Source organism: Balaenoptera ricei, chromosome 11 (assembly GCF_028023285.1).
Source record: "Balaenoptera ricei isolate mBalRic1 chromosome 11, mBalRic1.hap2, whole genome shotgun sequence".
In the NCBI taxonomy this organism is placed as follows: Eukaryota; Metazoa; Chordata; class Mammalia; order Artiodactyla; family Balaenopteridae; genus Balaenoptera; species Balaenoptera ricei.
The window spans coordinates 84,615,731-84,635,307 of record NC_082649.1 but is presented as its reverse complement, the minus strand read 5'-3'; the positions used below and the strand labels follow the sequence as shown (position 1 = coordinate 84,635,307).

At 38.6% G+C, this 19,577-nt stretch overlaps 1 protein-coding gene across 1 annotated transcript in view; it reads right to left on the bottom strand.

Moving 5' to 3' along the window:
• The window catches only part of TAFA1 (TAFA chemokine like family member 1), a 473,022-nt gene extending 462,002 nt beyond the window's left edge, over positions 1 to 11,020 (bottom strand). The window contains exon 1 of the mRNA XM_059937702.1: positions 10,903 to 11,020. Within this exon, the coding sequence (XP_059793685.1) occupies positions 10,903 to 11,020 (118 nt within the window). The remainder of the gene's footprint in view (positions 1 to 10,902) is intronic.
• Between the last annotated feature and the right edge of the window lie 8,557 nt (positions 11,021 to 19,577).

Sequence of the window (19,577 nt, the reverse complement as noted above, 5' to 3'; positions counted from 1 at the left end):
GTGATCATCAGTGTACATTGGTAAGGCAGCCTTTAGATTACAAAACAGTAACAACAACAATAAAATCTTGCTTTCCCTTTAATTGCAATAATATAAAGTTTCTCCAGCTAGCTTAGGGCATATAGACATTTAGGTCACTGCCCTACCTCGTCCCCCCTTACTTGCCAATAAGACTTTAATTGTCCTGTTCCCTCCAGTTCGGTATGCTACCCCTTGATCCTCTCCCACAAACTCAATTCCTACCCAACATTCAAAGCCCAACACAAAATCCAGTCCTTTATGAGGGCTTCCCAAATCCTCTCTCATCAGAGTGAATTGTTTCATGTTTTACGATCAAGAGCACCTGCTTGGTTAGAGCTCTTATAACAAGCAGCTTTGCATCACTGACATAGAGTAAGAGGAGAATAGGGAAAGGAATCAAAAATTTCTGGACATAATAAAAAGAAAGTTCTGCAACTCTTAGCAGTTGAGAGAATTGCTAAAGATCCACTATTTTAAACCATAGTTACTAGACATTTGTGGCCATTTAAATTTGATTTAATCACACTTTTGGACCTTTTTCTTATTTTTTAAATGAAATGTTTCATGGCATGCATTTTTGGATAGGAGAGGGATCCTAGAGATGGTCAGTCAATGAACCAACAGGGACAGTCAAAGACTCTCAACTTGCATGCCTGCGTCAATCAATTGATAGGTGGTGCCCAGAGAAGGACTGAAAAAGTTTCTGAAATCACATCTAGGCTCTGCGGGAACAAACACTGTGATTGATTCCCTAGGCCTGTGATAGATAGAGGGTTGGAGACTGGCAGCATGTGTATGCCATAAATCTGCTTTTAATTCTAAACGATCCTGGGACTAGCTGTCAAAAATGTTGCCCTACAAATGTTCACCCAGTGACCTAGTTTCTCAAGCACATGTCCAGTACATGGCATCTTGCTTTTTCATCAGATAAAGAGATTTAAGAAGATACAAAAACAATTCAAGTTAATAAGGTCTCATCTGAGAAGCTTCCAAACAATATCTTCTCCTGTTTTACATCTTAGTTTATTTCAGAAAAAATGGGCTTTTAAAAATTTTTTGCCATCTCACACATTTTTTAATTCAGAGTTTCAGTAGGGCTGGTCTCTAGATACAGTTTCTTCATAGAACAGTGATGTTCAAATTTTCCTGATTACAGCACCCCAAGGAGGTGAAATATCCAATTCCTACCTGTTTCCACTTTCAGTAGGAAAATATTTAGATAATAAATACTTAGGTAATAAATACTTGGAAAGATGCATTTATGAATCACTCATGAATCACTCATTGTTTTTATAAAATAAGTTAAGCTTATTAATATGCTAATATGTTATAAAACGATGCCCTACAGACATAAAAATAATCCAAAAATGTTACTCCTTGAGAATTTATGTTGCATAGGTTCATGGGCAGTATATAAACAATGTCACTAGACAAGTATCACCATACAAATAAGTTTGAGAGTGATTACATATACATGTTTTACAATAAGAATATGGATGAACCATTTCTGAACCACAACTCAAGAATATCTCTAAGTCTAATCCTTAGCAAATTTAAAGGCCTAAATATGCAAATATGCATCATTACAGACTATAGGGTTAATGAAACAGCCCACAGCAAACTTAATTGATAATGATGAAACTAAAGCAACACTAATTTATAATTAAAAAGCAAGGACCACAGCAATGGAAAATCACTAACAACTCAAACAACACTCAAGATGCACTGATAGCAAATTATCCTTCCCCAAATTGCATGAATTCTAATTATTTGCATGCAGGCACTTTGCAATGTTTCCAAGAGCTACAGCCAGTTTTCTTAGCAGAATACTGAATTAAGGAAGCTCAGTAAACCTTAGTTACGTGTCGTTCTAGTAGAATGATAACTCAGTCGGTATACTAATAAGTAGCCTATGTTCATATACAAAATGAATGTACATAAAATCTTAAATCATTTGCCCAAAAGAATAACAACAACAGCAAAAACAAAACCCCTTGGGTTTCGAGAAAAATTTATAACCCTCTAGTGGACTACAGACTAGATTTTGAGAAGTTTAATAAAGTATTAAATAAAGGGTTTTATATAGGCATCACTATGCTGCCTGATACTTCCCTCGGTTTTATTACATTTACAGATTACTCTTTCTCCCTAGCCTTAATCTAAAGGAAAGTTAATTGATTTTTAGCCAAGATTCAAATGAGACCTCTGTTTAGGCCATTGGCCTCGTACCACTAATTTTATCAGACCCCCCAGTAATACCAGTTAGCTGCATATAAAAGGCTCAGAGACACACAGCATTTTAGTATGTCGGTTATAACTCAGAGTAAGACTCACCTGTGGGCATAATTTTAAAGCAGGCCAAAACAGATCTGCATAGAAGTTCCCCTTTTAGCCCCATCGCCTCCACCTCTCTCCACTGTGCTTGCATAAATTCATTAGGAATCATAAAATGTTGGAGCTGGGGATAGTCTTATCTGAGGTCACACACTGACAGCCTGCAGGTGGGATATATCCCTGAATCAAGTTTTGTTTGGCCCACCTGACATTTAAAAGATAAAGAAATTACAGATAAAATTCTAGGTTTCTGACTTGCCTTGAAATATCAGATGATCTGGTCACCTTGAGCCCATCTCAGGTGTAGCTAAGGATGCGCTGTGTCCTCTAGATGTGCATATGCTCTCAAGTTGCCACAGTTTTCAGCATTTTATAATGTCTGGCCTCTAGGCTGATCCAATTATTTTTGTTAACGACCTGGTCTGTGAAGCTATTTGCCTTCTTCATCTATGAAATCATCCAGAAAGTTTTCAAATAGCTTTAGCAGAGGGCTTTTTAAATATACAAAGGTGATTTTGTACAGCTTCTTGCTCTATCAAATGGATGAAGTCAATGAATCAATTCCTTGGGCAGCTTAAAGCATCTTTATTTGGCAGAATATACTTCACTATTTGTGGAATGCATAGATCACCTCCTCGGAGCTGCTAGGAACGATATGAAAACCGTTGATTCCCTCCAACTTTCTCATCTGGAGCCTTGCAATTGACAGCTTAACGTGAGACGCTGAAAGCGCCAGCGTCCTACTCCTACCCTGGTGCTCTTTCTTCATCACCATTAGGTATAAAAAAAGGCTTAATGTGGTGCTTTCCCACCAATATTTGCATTTTTTAAAGACAGAAAATTCTTGCCTAGTTGATCAGCAAATATTGATTGAATACCTACACAATATTTATTCAGTGGGAAGGATGACCTGCTGGCCTGCTGACTCTCATCCAGGATCTGTTGTCAATTTCAGGAGCATTGAAACCCTTTCCCCGTCCGCGCCACGCCCCCCCCCCCCCCCCCCCCGCCCCAACCCCTGACCCCGTGTGGCAATTCATCTAAATCTGGAAGCTGGCATTTATTCACTTCAAAGCATATGACTCAATAGGTCCATTCTTCATCCACATGAATGCGAAATCAGAAAAACCCTTTGGATGTACAAAGACTCAGTTTGTATTTATTCTTGGGTATAAAGGAAGCATGCCTAGAAGTGAAGGTCTAGTAAGGGCATAGTAAAGGTAAACACAGGTAATTCTAACAACAGAACAATGGCCTTTGCTGAGGGGAGGTCGTCCTCCCTTCTAGACTGAGGGGGAAGTTTGGTTGGTCTCCTTCCTTGCATGGAGGATGGATTCACTTAATGAGTAAGCAGATCACTCTGCATATCTATGCATCTTCTGAGAGAAAATTGCTGTGATAATATTCTTTCTCTTCTCTTTCTCTGGAATTTTATTATATAAAGTTCGGGAAAGAGAAAGAAACAGTGGGCCAAGAGGGTTCCCTAAATGCTTTGAGGACATTATCTTTGGAGAATCCAATTAATTTATACAAACTGTTAACAAAATAATTCATCTTCTTTTTATCCTAAAGAAAGGAAAAATTGCTTGTCTGGTGTTATTTTCTCCCTTCTGCAAAGATGAAGTGAATTTTTTTCTTGTTATCAAAAGATTTGAAAGCAAAAGGCCTTTCCCTATTTGCTAAGTGAAGTTTCCTTTTCAGATCCTCAAGGCCACACCTATAGTATTTTCTAATCTATAGAAAAAAAAACCCAAAAACCTCATGCTGTGACTGAAAACCTTAGGGATTTAATTTTTTACTGCTTTTGTAAGTTATGTTCTTTGGACCATTTTGATTAATGTAATGGCTGTCAAATATCAAATACAGTCAAATATCTACCCAAAGATACTGCACAGATACACACATATGTACGTGCATATGTTACAGTGACAATTTAGTGTTTATACCACTCTCCATTTGAGGTATCTCCTTTTTATAAACACACATACAGATACACATGCATCCAACCATATACACACAAATACTCACACACAAGTAGGAAAAAATAAGGGAGAGTTCAAGATTCCACCAGAATAGTCATTCCTTCTTTCCTTAATAATTTAACACATATTTTCTGAGCACCTACTACATGCCAAGTTCCTTACTAGAAGCAAGAGATAAAAAGATGAATTTTATAGGATTCCAGGATTATCTTGGCTCACACTTCTCAAAGCATGTGATATGAATAGGCACTGTAGCTGTTGTCCAAATAAAAGAAGTTTGGAAAATTTTAGTTAAACACAATCAGGATTCCTATCTGCAAATCTTTCCAGAACTTTCATACACACACATGCACTGAAAATCTCTAAGAGAAGAACATACCATGCCGTGAGTGCTTCCCCAACAGTTAGTAGCTTTTTTCCAATGAGCATTTTGAGGGGACAGTGCTTTGTGAACTGGGAAATGCTGGCCTAAACATTTTATAGGATTAAGGCTCTTAGAAGGAAAAGGGGCTCCTGATACTTTGCTACCTATATTTCCTTCTTTTTCCTTAAACTGGGAACATTGATACATTTCTAATTTAATCATAAAACTCTCTATAGCAAATACTTTAAGCTTTTCATTAAAAATCAATATATATCCATCCTAGGAATGAACCTGAAAAAATTTCAAAATTGTAGGAAATAAAAAGTCTAAGTCAATCCAGTCCTCCCACCAGGTTTAACTAACACTGTATAAAGAATGTTTATATCTCTTCTGACATTTTTCATACATGTGCAAATATTTATTTTCTCCAAACTATTTTGAAGCTGAGTATTCTGTTCCTTGTCTTCTTCACTCGGCAGTAAATCATGGGCACTTTTCCACAAGAGTACATATGAACATATCTCATCCACTGCAATGGCTACATTGAATGCCATTGAGCAGATTCACCATGATTATTTTACCAGTCCCCTTTTGATGGAGATGAAACTCCTCTCTAATTTTTTGCCATTAAAATTATTGTTGCAGTGACTAAACCTTAAACATACATCCTTTTAAACCTGTCCAATCACTTTCTTAGGATAAGCATCTAAAAATGGAATTGTATCAGGACTGGCACATTTTACATTTTGGAAAACACCGCAAAACTGTTTTCAAAAAAACGATGTACCAATTTATACACTCAAGCTTTGAAATTTTTACACAGAGTTCAAAATTGGAAGACTAAAAAGGAGTTGAGTTTTCATCTTAAATGAACTTTAAGAAATGAACAATTGAAGACTAATGTTCATTAGTGCCAGTTCTAAAAATCTGTTCGCAGTGTCGTATAAAATTGAGGCCATGGGCTTGAGCTCACATAAGTAACTACTTTGATAGCATTGTAATAATTCTCTTATAAGTTCACGGGATGGTCAGAAGATCTTTATTTGCATCTCTACCTGATTTTGATATTTTGGGGTCTTATCAAATGCCCATGGCTGCACTCTGACTCTAGGGTGAGGTCAATATCATCAATCAGATGATCAATGGATTATCACCAGCACCAGTTACACCAAATAACAACCTGTCTGCTCCAATCCTTAGACCAGTTCACTACACTTAGCAATCTAGTATTGGTACATATTCTGAGAAAGCCAATATGCAACCACTGTTATTCTCACTATTTCTTTTATACTACAGTTATAAAACAATCCTTTATTGTAAGGAAGCTTGGTATTCTAATGCATATTCCTTAGGCAGCTTTCAATAAAGTGATATTGAACAGTAAGCAAAAATAATTATAAGGCATGTAAGAATGTTTTTTTAATATTTACCAAAAAAAAAAATCACGCTTTAAAATGGATGGTGATGCTCAGTATGTAATAAGTCACAAACGGATACCTCTAAATACACAGTTGGCTTCATAAAGCTTTAAATCAGGCCGAGGATAAGTTACACAGACAATTCTATTCAGAGTCATCTTTTTATACTTCCATACACCCTTGTCAATAAAATAGCATCGACTCAAGAATAAATGATTCATAAGGCATTTACAACTTCTTGTCTCATGTAATTTATCTTTATAATTTTAAATTACTAAAGAACCCCAAAGATCTTTTCTCACTAAAGTACTGTGAAGTCATCCATATTTTATTAAGTTTCAAGGACAACCCCCACACCCCAGCCACATTCAAAATTAAGTAACCATTAAAATCGCTGTGAAAATTTGTATACCCGTAGGGGGAAAAAACTAATCCTATATTAGAAAGTTGCGTTTAGCAAACCATTCATCTTTTTTTACCTGTTATACAACAACTAGTGATTATAAAGAGTTGAAGCTGTCTATTTTAATATCCTGAAACAATGGAACACCACTCTGAGTTTGCATTGTTCGGTCTATCTTTTTTAAATTAAGTGTCCTTCTTCTAGCTTCACTGTACGTATTTCTTTTAAAGTCATGAGTATTCTTCAAGTTATTCAGGTAATTTCCTACATCGTTCCCAAAATAAAAAACTTGATTTAGCCAAATATTAAATTATTGATATTACAAATCTGTTAATCTAGAGCACATTTTACTTATTTGTGTAATTTTAAAATTCACTTTCATTTGATTGACTGTTTTAATCTTCCTTAACTAGTGAGTCACTGAAAATAAATGGTGCAATCCTAATACGATAAATATGAAAAATAGGAAGTACTTAGGGACTGCAGGGGAATACATTAAAATCAGTCCGTTTTCTAGTTAACATATTCTCATTCTGTTTGTGTGCAAACCCAGTGCATGGAGAAGACAGATCACAAATTTGCAGCCTCACAGAAACATTGTCCTGATATCATGTTCTGACAGCAAAAATTGGCCCAAAGCTCTAACCATTTCCCCTAAAGGACCCTGACTGGCTGGTGCCGTCCAGGTGCGGTACAGTCTGAACAAGGGGAACATCACGTCAAATTCCACTCATCTGTCAGTGTAGTGGATTATTTCTTGAGATACTGAGATTGGCTGCTTGGGATCAGAGCACCATCCATCTTACCACGTAGGGGACGTGAAGCTGCCTGTAAAAGCCTGGAAAGAGGGGGACCAGCCGTTCCTAAGCAGGTGAGGAGGCAGCTGTAAAGCCTTCACTCCATCCAAGGCTTTGAGTGAAAGATGTGTCATTTTTCACATTTCCCAGATACTTGATATGCACATGGTGTCTGCCTGCTCCTGCTTTATGAAAGAGGCGATTTTTCAAGCTTAGGCAAATGTGGCAAAGCTCAGGGTCTGCTGGCGTCTCATTTTTTCTCATCATGTCACTTGTTTTAACCGATTTGAGAAAATGAGATTATGTTTTTCCTTTTTGCTCATTTATCCAGTTATTTATTTATTTATTTGCTCATTGAAGGGGGGATTATCACAGATAACTAGCCTTGATTTCTCTCTTGTTTTCATACACATTTCATTAGTGTCCCTGAAGATTTAAGACCTACGAAGGGAAACATCACAAGTCTCATCACAAAAAGCATATATTTACTCTTAAAATCAAAACCTAAGATTGCATTAAAGAAGATTGTATTTCTGACTTTAATAATCTAGAATATTGCTATGTCCAAGATCTATTGCTTTAATCTTTGCAGTGATTGTTGAAAAACCCAAGAAAGTTGAATAAACCTAATACCTAGAACCATTGGACTTTAGTTAATATCATTTTCATCTTTCTGCATCTAGAAGGGAGTATTTATAGTTGTTTTCATTTCATCGATGAATCTGAAATGGGTCTCAAATATATAAACGCTTGGGGTTGAAACTGGCTTCAGTGCTGCAGTTTTTTGGGGTATTTGAGGTACAGATGAACCACGCACTGACAATAATAAGCAATTACTAAGAGGAGACAAAGGAAAAAAAATACTGAGTTTAATTGCAGACAGAACCCAATGATGTATTTCCCAGTTTAAAATTACTGTATTTTGATAATAAGCCCCATAAAGACATAAGTTTAATTTTTATAAGTAGCATAGCCATAACCCTCCACCAAAAAAATCTAATATATTTACTGATAAAGAGAGACAGTCTACGTGAAAGCTCATTGCAAACTGTACCGTATTTCTTGACTGTACGCACAGGGCACAAAATAAGACAGGTAGCATTTGGTCTTATATTCTAGCCAGGTACCACATAGTTAAAAATGACAGCAAGATTAAAAACAAGATTGTTGTCACTATGTGGATAATTAGCTGTGTGAACAGCAAAACGTCACTCATTCAACATCTGTGATATGCACATTTGTAGTCTACTAAGTGGGGATGCCAGTAATTCCTGATCTTTCTGAAGAGCTTTACATTTTACAAAGCACTTTCATGAAGATTATTTTATTTACACTCCCCACAATATCCCTAAATGGGAAATTGGGCCCAGAGAAGAAAAATGACTTGCCCAAGGTCATGTCACTAATGTTAAGTGATAGAGATGATGGCCCAGCCTAAGTTCTGCCATCCTCAAGTGCCACCCCTCACCACTTCTGCCATGGCCACCTTTCAGAATGGGTCTGCAGTTCAAATGAGTCCGTGTATTGACATAACTTGAAAATTTTCACGAATTACGTGAAGGTGCTCACATCTCTTCAAAAAGGCTCCTTGGCAAGATTGTGCTCTGTACTGGGAGCCATTCGTTCCTCCTTGGGAAACAAGCTCTGGAGATGAAATCAGACCAAAGTCCCCCATGGCAGGTATTAGCTGTGTGACCTCAGGCAAGTCGCTCAGACCCTCAGAACTTCAGTCTCCTGAGCAACAGGGTGAGAAATTACACCTACTTGAATAAGAATTAAGCCAAGCAAGGTGAATTAACCTTAATAGTGTGCCTAAAACACTCACATTAGTTGTTTTTGTTTCGTGTGTTTATCGTTGAGTATTACACTAAATGCAGATTTCTCGCGTTATTTGTATTACTGTAATAAGTCAAAGACGTTTTTTGCCAGAACAGATTGGAGATCTACTGACTGGAGGTAACTTGGGGATTCCACGTTTTTTGTATTTTTTTTTTTTTTTCCCCTCCAACTCGGCACTGGAGTCTCGGACTCTGGCAGTGGCTGATCCAGGCTCAGGACACGCGAGGCAGAAACACCAGCGCGCAGCATCGGCAGAGCCGTTTCCATGCCCTCCCGCAGGGGCACCAACCTCCCCTCGCCTTCCCTCCCGGATTCAGGGCTTTGAGAAAGAGGGCGGCTGAGGCCCAGAGGCAGCCCTGGGCCTGTGCCCCAAGCTCAGCCCCCGCCAAACCCCTCCTCCCGGAGCGACCCAAGGTCTAGCATCCAGCAAGCTGGCGCGCTCCACTGCAGCCCGCGTGGGAGGACCCGGGCTGTACACGTACTCTTTCGATCCTGCCCCCAGCCGGGAAGCAGAACCCGGGAAAGCAGCAAGCAGCGAGCGCCCTGGGAGGTGTTGCTGGAGGAGAATGCCGAGGAGCCCAGGATCGGTGCCCAGGCTGGCTGCAGAGCCAGAAAAAGGCAAAGGCTAGACAACGCAGCTGGAGGAAGCCTGGCGGATGGGAGGAGGCCAGGAAGGGATTTGGAAGGAAGGAGGGGTGAGGATGGAGAGCTGGGAGCACTAGAGAACTAAGGATCCGGAGCCTGGGCGCGCAACTGGTCCCCAGAGCCCGGTCTTGGCGATCGGGTGGGAGGGGGAGGGGGAGGGGGAGGGGGAGGGGGAGGGGGAGGGGTGCGGTGAAGGTGACGGGTGGAGTAAATGGATGCAAAGGCTGAAGCTAAGCAGAAAATGGAAGGCAACCTTTCCGAGAACCAGGGCGGGTGAGGACAATCGAGCTGGGGAACAATAATGAGAAAGCTGGAGAGGCACAGAAGGAGAGAAAAATCCTGATTGAAGAGTGAGGCCATGGAAGGGTAAGAAATATACTTTGAACAGAAAACCGAAGAAAGCAAAATGCGTCTGGAACTCAAAATTCGATATAAGAAAAAAAAAAAAACCACGCTAAAGAGAACTTGCCCCGGAAAATGCGGAGAGATAGTGAAAAAAAAAAAAAAAAAGGCATCGAGCATACCGCAAGAACAAAGTGAAAGAAGGGAGAAAGGAGAGGAGACAAACCAGACAAGAAATAGTAAGTTACTTTTTAATTTCTTTTTCACTGAAAAACTACTTACAAAATTAATTTTGGCACTGACATCCGCACAAAATCTCTAGCCACATACACACCAAGATTATGGTATCTATGCCAGATAAAAATGCATCCCGGGAACACGGACACATTATTTTCTTGGTTGCAAAGATCATATTTTGCCTCCTTAAAAATTCCTCAAGTCTTGAAAGTTATCCCACCTTTTGCAGAATATTTCGCTCTTGGCCAAAGTATCCCAAAACAAACGACTTCTACTTTTTAAGGTGTGTGCCAAGGGGTGGCAGGACTCTTAGAGAAAACCACCTTTTCTGAGAAGTTATTAGAAATACCTCCAAGACATTTGAGTGTTTCCCCTCTTGCCCCAAAGCATCCAGCCAACAAGTCTTGAGATTCAGAGGCAAGCTGCCCACCCTGTAGCACTTTCTGTCAGTTGCCTTCAACCGTCTGTTAAAAGACAGCGGTGAGACGGGAGGCTGCTGTGAAGCCAGCTTCCAACTTACCTGGTCTGCGCAGGTGATGGTGCTGGAAAGTGTGCTGAAGGGATCCATGGCAGAGCAGCATCGCACAAGCACTTATCCACAAATACAGGACCCAGGGCATCGCAGAGACCATTGCCATTCTCTAAAGAGAACATTAGACAGGAAGGATTACCCCCGGGTTTGAGCCCCCAGCTCCGTCAGTCCCACTGGTGAGAGAAGGGGGGGTCTCAGACGTCATGTGCCTTTGCTACTTTGCTGGTTAGAATTAATGACCCAGCAGAGGTCATGCCACAAAGTGGGATTGAGGGAGGTCACTCTCCACGAGATCATGAATCCATTTTTGAAATTATTCAAAACCAAACTCTTAGGATGGCCAAAATACAGAAATAAAGTTTTTGACTATCTGTTAGGCAGTTTGAAACACTGTATCCTGACTAAACATGCAGTTTTACACAATGATCTTTAAGCTATAGTTATTCCAGGCATTGAAAGGCTGCACGCTCCTGTTCATTCTAACTTCATTGCAAGTCTGACATAAGCCTGGAAGGAAATAGTGGATTCTTTTTTTTTTTTTTTTTAATTCTACAGTCATGAATTTTTAATTCCAATGCTGTCGCCTAAACTAAGTAATCATTTCTCAGAGGCATGTTGTAATCTCCTAAAAGAGCTGGTCTTTTTGGCTGGACTTAAAACCAGAAGGAATTATCTTCAGCCAAAATGAGTTTCGGATACAAGATCTAAGCGCCTCTCCTAGAGCAAACCATAATTTACAATATTGCTTTGCCTCCTAAGATCCTATCGTGGCATTTGTTGTAGTGTTGATGAATATGCATATACAGGTGGTATATGTATTTATGGATGAACATCCACCTTTTCTTAAGCGCTGAAACTTTGACAGTCTTCTCGGCACCTATGAGAATCTTAGGAGCTACAAAGGCTCAACTGCGCTGCATATTGTCCAGTTTCTCAAACAACACCTTATGCTGCATTTCATATTTGTCAAATTAGTCAAACTTGAAGCATCACCCTTAGCCAGTGGCATGGAAGCATTTTCTATACAGGAATCCAGTTAAGTATATGCTTTTCTCCTAGATAGAGCTTTGGAACCTAGATTGTTTCTTTCTTTTTTTCACCTTTCCACTGTCAAATCATACACTTCAAGTATTTCAACGCTACATTTAAAACCTCCTAGTGACCTCCCAGTGTGGCTTCTTTATTCGTGGAAATTGGTACTCTTTCCAAAGCTGTGATGTTCAGCAAGCAAAACATATACATTATATGTGTGTGTGTATATAGACATAATACAAGATAATTTATGGGTTTTAGGAGAGAGAGAGATGTAGTCTTTAAGCAGGGTTTTAGAACTATAATAGACAAATGGTGACAACCATAATTAAGTGCAAAGTAGGAAAACATTATTTTCAACAGCATGGTGCCTTTCATGCCCGGGTCTGTGATTCACATAGACCATTCACTTTATAATTAGTTTCACAGCCCACTGTTTACTTTTGTGTACAACGGATTTAACCTCATTGTCTTCAGAACTATCAGTGTACCACAGATGCATTCTCTTCAGTAAAGATAAAGAGCAACACCCCTCCTATGAATTCTGGAATGAATGCATTTGGGTGCCTTTTCAAAATACCCTGCAAATTACAGAAAGACAAAATAGAGGTGACTGTGGCATGCAATGATTGCTTGTGAATTTCAGTTAAAATGCACTAGGAATTCATCTAAACTTGAAGAAAGCCTACCACAATCAAAACAACAGTTTTTCAATGACAGCTTTCCACACAGATATTAGCACTCAAAAAGATTGCTGTGACTTGACGTTTGCAGTATTTTCCTTCTTTTCCTTTTTTTCATTTAACTTTCTTTAATTCTCAGCATTACTTCCAAGGTTCCTGCATATAGCTCTCTTTGCTCACTCTCTTACCAAGAGGTTGTCTCTATGGTAATAGGTGTTTCCCCCCCCAAAATAATGCATTCAGCCCTACATAGTTCTCTAGACCTGACTGAATAGGTTTGAAATCTGCTTTCTGAATCTTAAATCCTTAAAGAGGCTTCTTACCTGAAAAATCCAGCCAAGAGCAGAGTACTCTATTAGTGTTCATTGGAAAGCTCTAACACTTTCTAAAATCCATCTGTGCCACAATTGGAGATTTTTTTAAAAAGAGCTTCCCAATAATCTTCTTTATCAGGATTTAAAAAATATGTTTTTCTCTTCCGATGCTACTCCCACAGTAAAGAAGACATTGGGTTCATTCAGACTGTATTGTCAGAAAAGGAACCAAGGTTTGAGGGCTGGAAACCTTGTCATTTTCACCTTTAAATCATCTCCTGGCGTCACCTCTGCCTGACGAGACCTTTGAAGTGATGGTGAGATAATGTGCAGTTTCCTGGTGAGAATCAGTTTATAGTTAATGAGGGGCCATCCCCACTCCAGTGCATTCAGGGCAGAGTAAGGCAGCAAAATGTAGGAGCAGGGCTGCTATATGGCGCTGTAAGTAGCAATAGTCTCTTTCAATACATCCCTCCTCTGTAAAGTATCACATGTCTTAAAGTGACATTACCCTTTATTACAGCTACAGTGAATTGTAATACCTGCCCACTAACTCTTGAACAACTCAAGCAGCACTTTAACACTGTATTGCCGGGTACGTCGTTCTCTTAGACATTTTACGGATACTATTCATTTGCCGAAAGAGTAAAGAGGGAAGGAGAAACAAAAGAAAAAAGCATTCTGCAAAATACTGATAGTGTTAATGGGTGTTAGACTCTAACAGCAAATGGGAAAGTGAAATGTAAGCCATTTCTTACCTCTTAATGTTTTTTTAACCAGTAAGTTAACCCAAAATGTTGTTGAGTTTACACAAATTTAAGTCTGTCGATTGTTTTTGGCAGCTAAATCTGGGAAAATGGTCTATCTAGACTACAATATAGATGTTTATAGGCGTAAGCCCAAAGCAAACCTTCTGAGTTTTTTAACATGTTTAATAAATAGAAGTATGTCATTTTCAGCATCGACGACTGGATTTTGATAAAGAAATATGCTCAAGACATTTTTTAAAAATTTCCCTCAAATAACATGCTGGGGTGGGGAGAGGAAACACTCAGAAGTTCAACATTTTGTTTCTAGTATTATGGTTTAGACACTTTCTTCTTTGGAAATATAATGTCATTGTACCTACACATCATCGATGCATATAAGGTGACCTAGTTTTCACTTACAGATTGCACTAGCAATGATTCATTCCAATAACTCAATCAGTTATTTCATGAATCACTTATAAAGCACCTACTATGTGTTAGGTGCTTGGGGACAAGGCAGAAAACAAGATTGATGTGATTGCCACTGTCATAGATCATACTGTCTAGTCTTTCATTGTTTTTTTAAATCAAGGTAGTTCTCATAATATTCCAGCCTCAGAAACCTCTTCAAGTGCCTCAGAATACTCTCTTGCCTTTCACAGGCATTAGAAGGAAGGTTTGAGGCTGCAGTGTGTCTTTAGAAGCCATTCCCTCCTCTCCTGTTACACAGAGTGAGAGAATGAGAGACCCTTCAGACGCATCAGTCTTCCCCACTGGTCCTGCACAGTTGCACAATACACACAGAATAGCTCTTTGGACCCTAACAACCATTTATTAAAGCTCATCATTAAACAAAGTTCAAGATAACAGTAAACACAAATCTTAGAGTGAGAATAAGTCAAGAGTGCCAAAGTTCTAGATGGTGTTGCGTGTTTCATTTCTGTCGTTCATTATTGTTGAGTTGGTGAGTATATATAGAAAGCTCACACCGACTGTTCAATATCAAGACAAAAATGATAATAACTACAGTAGCAGCAGGTAAGGTTTATTGAACCTTCACCATGTGCTGGCACTACTCTATAGTATGTTGCTTATAAGGTGTAATTTAATCCTTTTTACCACCCCATAAGATAGGTGTAATGATTATTGTCTTCATTCATGGATGGGGAACCAGAGGGTGAATAGGGAGATTAAGAAACTTGCTCAAGGTATTATAGCCACTAAGTGACAGAGCAGATTTCAAACCCCAATGATCTGGGTCAAGAGCCCACCTCCTAAACACTAGGATTAAACACTTCATGGAAAAAACAACCCTCCAAAATTAACCATTATATTTTCTCATTTCTTTACCATTAAGATACACTCAAAAAATTATTATACATTCATTCAAGACTTATATACGGAGCACATTCCAGGCATTTGAAATATAGAAATGTGGAAGGTAGTACTTACCCCATGTCTTTGTTTTTGTTTTTGTTTTTGGTTTGTTTCTGTTATGCTAATGCATTAAAAATAAAAGGAAGTTCACATTTGCTAATAAAGGCTACCATTTGAAAACTGTACATTATATTTTTCATTTCTAGGGATTAAACTAAGGCTCAACATAGTTTCTTATCTACAATTCAATTTAATAAACTTGAAACACATACTCATGGATTATGTTCAAGGCACTCAGGCATTGTTAGATTTTTTTTTAAACAACTGGAATAAAGACTTTCCCTTACATTTTTAAGTGGCTTCTATATATGTATGTGATGGAACAAGAATATCAACCTAGTTCCATTTCCTCTTCCAAATACCTTGTCCACTGTATTGCAGCCAGTGATCATTTTCCCTAATAATATAAGCATCAACAGGTATTGACATTTAAGGCAATTTAGTCCATTCTTCCATCTCAAAGCAAAATTACTCTCACACCTTTCAAAGAAGTTAGGCCTTTGCACTTTTCACCATGGTAGGACTCCATCACTTGATCACTTTATTGTTTAGGGGGCCATAATGTTCTGGCCAATGAGGTGCCAACAAAACTGACCGTATCTCTTTGAGGCTGGAGCATTTAATTGTTGAAGCAACACCCTCTAGATCCCTCTTTGCCTCTGGAACAGGGACTAGTTACACTATCTGCCTGGATTCTTGAGAGACTGCAAAGAGCAGAGGTATCCCCTTCCCCTACCCACCCACAATAGATGTAGATAGTAAATAAGAAATATTCTGTTCTTTAGGCAGTTGAGATTTGGGGGCCATTCGTTATTGCACTATAACCTAGTCTATCCTGACTGATGAAGACTTTAACCTACATTGATCATGTATTAATTGAATTTTTATGGTCCATATACTGCCCTAAGCTCTGAGGAGACAGCAGTATACACATCAGACCCAGTTCCTGCCTTCACAGAGCCCCCTGCTATAGAAATCCATTGGAGATTTTTGATCAGACCAGTGATAAATCCAGAGCATTGATGATTGCAGCTAGAATCCCTTCAGGTTCTTATAAGTCAGGAGTTATAAACTGATAACTTACGTGCCCACAGCCATGCCCTGCTCAATCATTCGGTTATACAAGCACAATACTGCAAAAGGCAATGGACTACAGCACAATTGTTTTAGTTCTTCCAGTTACATGAATTCAAGATACCTACACAGTTGGGCCAAACTCCTAAATATATACATTTCAAATACAGTATCTATGTATATGTACATTTGTTTATGTAAAAAAGAGAGAAAATCCTATTTACCAGAACTTCTCCCCATGGAGAAACCCACATTTACTCAGAAGAAAGGCCTAATGAAAATAATTGGTAGTGAAAGATAAAACACTCAGAATGTTTAAATAGCCAAGAATGTTCAGCATATTGCCCTACATAATAAAAGGCAGGGGGAGGGAGGAATGGCAGATAGAGGATGCAATAGGGCAGAAACCTGGAGGGAGGAAAAAATGGTGGGGGGCAGAGAAGCACAGAGAGAGATAAAGAGAGAGAGAGAGAAATGCAGAGGTTCTCCAGAGGCTTGGAAGAAAAGAACTGAGAACAGAAATGTCCAAAGGGGATTTCCTGGTGGAAAACTATATCCTGTGGAATAGGACTCCACCCTGCGTCTCTTCAAATGATTACAAAAGCTTCAAAATACAAAAAACTCATGTATACTACATGTTAATAAGTTAACTGGGAAACCCACTGAAGGGGTAAAATCCTGGATCCAGGCCCAAAGTACCACCAGAAAATCCCTCATTCCCCTGATGACCACACTTTTCATTTCTCGGCATTAGAAATAAAAGCCATCCTTACTTTAGTTTAAGAACAATCCACTTAATAATTTGGCTAATTTGAATTCACAAATGTGCAGGGAAAACAAATTTGAGACATGCAAGATTTTATGTCTATGCATATTTCTAAATTGAAAAACAACTAAAGGAATTTAAATAAATTACATCTGGGCTGAGAAAGATGCCAAGTTTTGGTCCAATGCAAATGAAAGTGGTTTAGATGTATGCCATTTAAAACAGTTCTAAGTATTTCTTGAAATAACGCATTTTGGTTGTGATTTCACAATGCTGATGTTTTTTCTTGTTCCATTTCAATGGCTGATGGAAATGAAGGCGTGGATGAGAGGATCATTGCCATTATCTCTAATCTATATGCCTTCTGTAACTTTGAAGCCCAATTTCCCTTTTCTGTAGTCACTGGGGCTACCTATCAGTTGGCTGACAATGTCTATTTTCAGTCCCTGATCATGAGAAGACAATATACCTTTTCCCTTGGCTAAGTAATAATGTTACCCTATCTTTCTCCCATAACCCAATTGCATAAATCATTTGTGTTGCATCACTCTTTTTCTGGAACTCACTTAAAATTTTCCTGTCTACTCTGGTGTCCTAGTATGTGCCCCATACCAGATACACAGCAACACCCCTAGCTTGTCAGTCTTACTTTGGGGCCTAAATAAAGTTTATATACTTGTCTTATTTACTACTCTATTCTGTACCTGGCATGTTTTCAAAATACATTTAAGCTAAGATGAGGAAAAGGATAATGAAGAGAAAGCAGGTGAAGTACAACAACAGAATGGCAGTTTAAATAATATATAATATTGATGGTGATTGATGATCATATAATAATGATGATGACGATACTACTGTATTAGTACCCTTTTTTTTGGCAGGGGAGACTCTTTCTATGTGCCAAGCCCTGGTTCAGCGTTCACATGTTGTGTCTCATTTAATTCTCACAAAAATGCTAATAGGTCTGTATTACAGTGATCTTTATTTTATGGGTGAAAATACAAATTTCAGAGAAGTCAAGTGATTGAACTAATGCCACACCTCTAGTAAGGTTGAAAAACTTTGATGCAAACTCACATTTGATTTTCAGAGCCTAAGCTCTAAGCAACCAAATTCTAGGCAAGCAATATTGGCAAGAAATAAAAAATTTCACATGATAAAGATAAAAGACCAAGTAAGCAAAGTAAGATGAGCCTAATGTGAAGTTTGAACGTGAAATGCAAAGCATCAGTGGTACAAAGGAAGCACTATTTTGACTCTAAGCTTCCTAGCAGTAGAAGTGAAGAAGAGAAAAATTATTTCTTAAAAATTTACAGCATCCATAAGGTAAAAAACCAAACAAAAGCACACAAACCAAAAAAAGCCAAACAACTGCTCCAGAAGGAATAAAAATTAATGGTAACAGAGAAATGAGCAGAGGCTGAATCATTTTCTATAAAACTGGTGATTCTCAGTTTTGTAATTTGGATCTGGATACATAATGCAGAATTTTCCGTAACTGTAAGAAAAGGGAAATGGAAGGCAAGATTTCTCTTAGGCTGGAAGGAAAGATAACCTTTGTGTCGGAGTTTCATTTTCCACCTCCAGCAGCCTATCTCTACAATCACTTTATCAATTATAATTCCTCATTGCTTATCTTGTCTGTCTTCCAGGCAGCAGAGAAAAAAAGAATAAGGTCATTTCTTTTGTTCTTCCACATCTCATCTCCTTATTCTGCTTTTAGAACAGAAAGAAAGTTGAAACCACAAACAGCTTCACCTCCATTGCACTAATCAAAGTAATAAATGAACTGTCCTTTTAGAGACCAAGTGGTCTCTTCCTTACGAGAATATGAACATATTTTATAAGCACGTAAAGGTCATGAAAATGACTGCTTTGATGATAATAAAGAAAATAACATGATTTCTATGGTTTATAAAACTCTCAGATTCATAGCCGGATTCATAATCGCCATCCCCCATAACTACTCTGATCTAAGAAATGGCCCTTCACCCTCTCAATGGTTCAGCCAGAAATGAAGACGGCCATCTCCCTCTCCATGAACTCCCTCTTTCAACGTCACTTCCTATCAATTTGACTTCCAGTCTATGTCTTAAATCTCTCTATTCTCTCCCTCTCCATTCAAACATCTTCACCCAAGTTACCACCATCTTTCACCTGAACTATGGTAATACTTTCCTAACTAGTCCACTTGCCTTCAAATTCGTACATCCCACCCATCTCTTCCCCACTCTGCAGCCGGAGGGAATGTGTTTGAGGTGCGTGTTGATCATGCCACTCTTGTTATTTGAAAATCTTTCAATGGTTTTTCATTGAGCTTAAAATAAAGCCCAAGTTCATGACCATGGTTGACAGGGCTCTGCATGAGTTGGCCCCTCTCTACTTCTCTAGCCTCATCTTTTACAAACACTCTCACTCTCGGCTCCTACTATACTCCTCTCTTGGATCCTTGAGTAGGATAGGGAAACTTTCCCCCAGTTGTCTTCTGGAATGCTCCAAACCAGATCAACTCGTTGTGGTTATGCTCTCATAGCCCTCAGGATATCATCTCTATAGGTTAACAACCATTGTAAATAACTATTTCTGGAATTATTTATGATATCTGGTT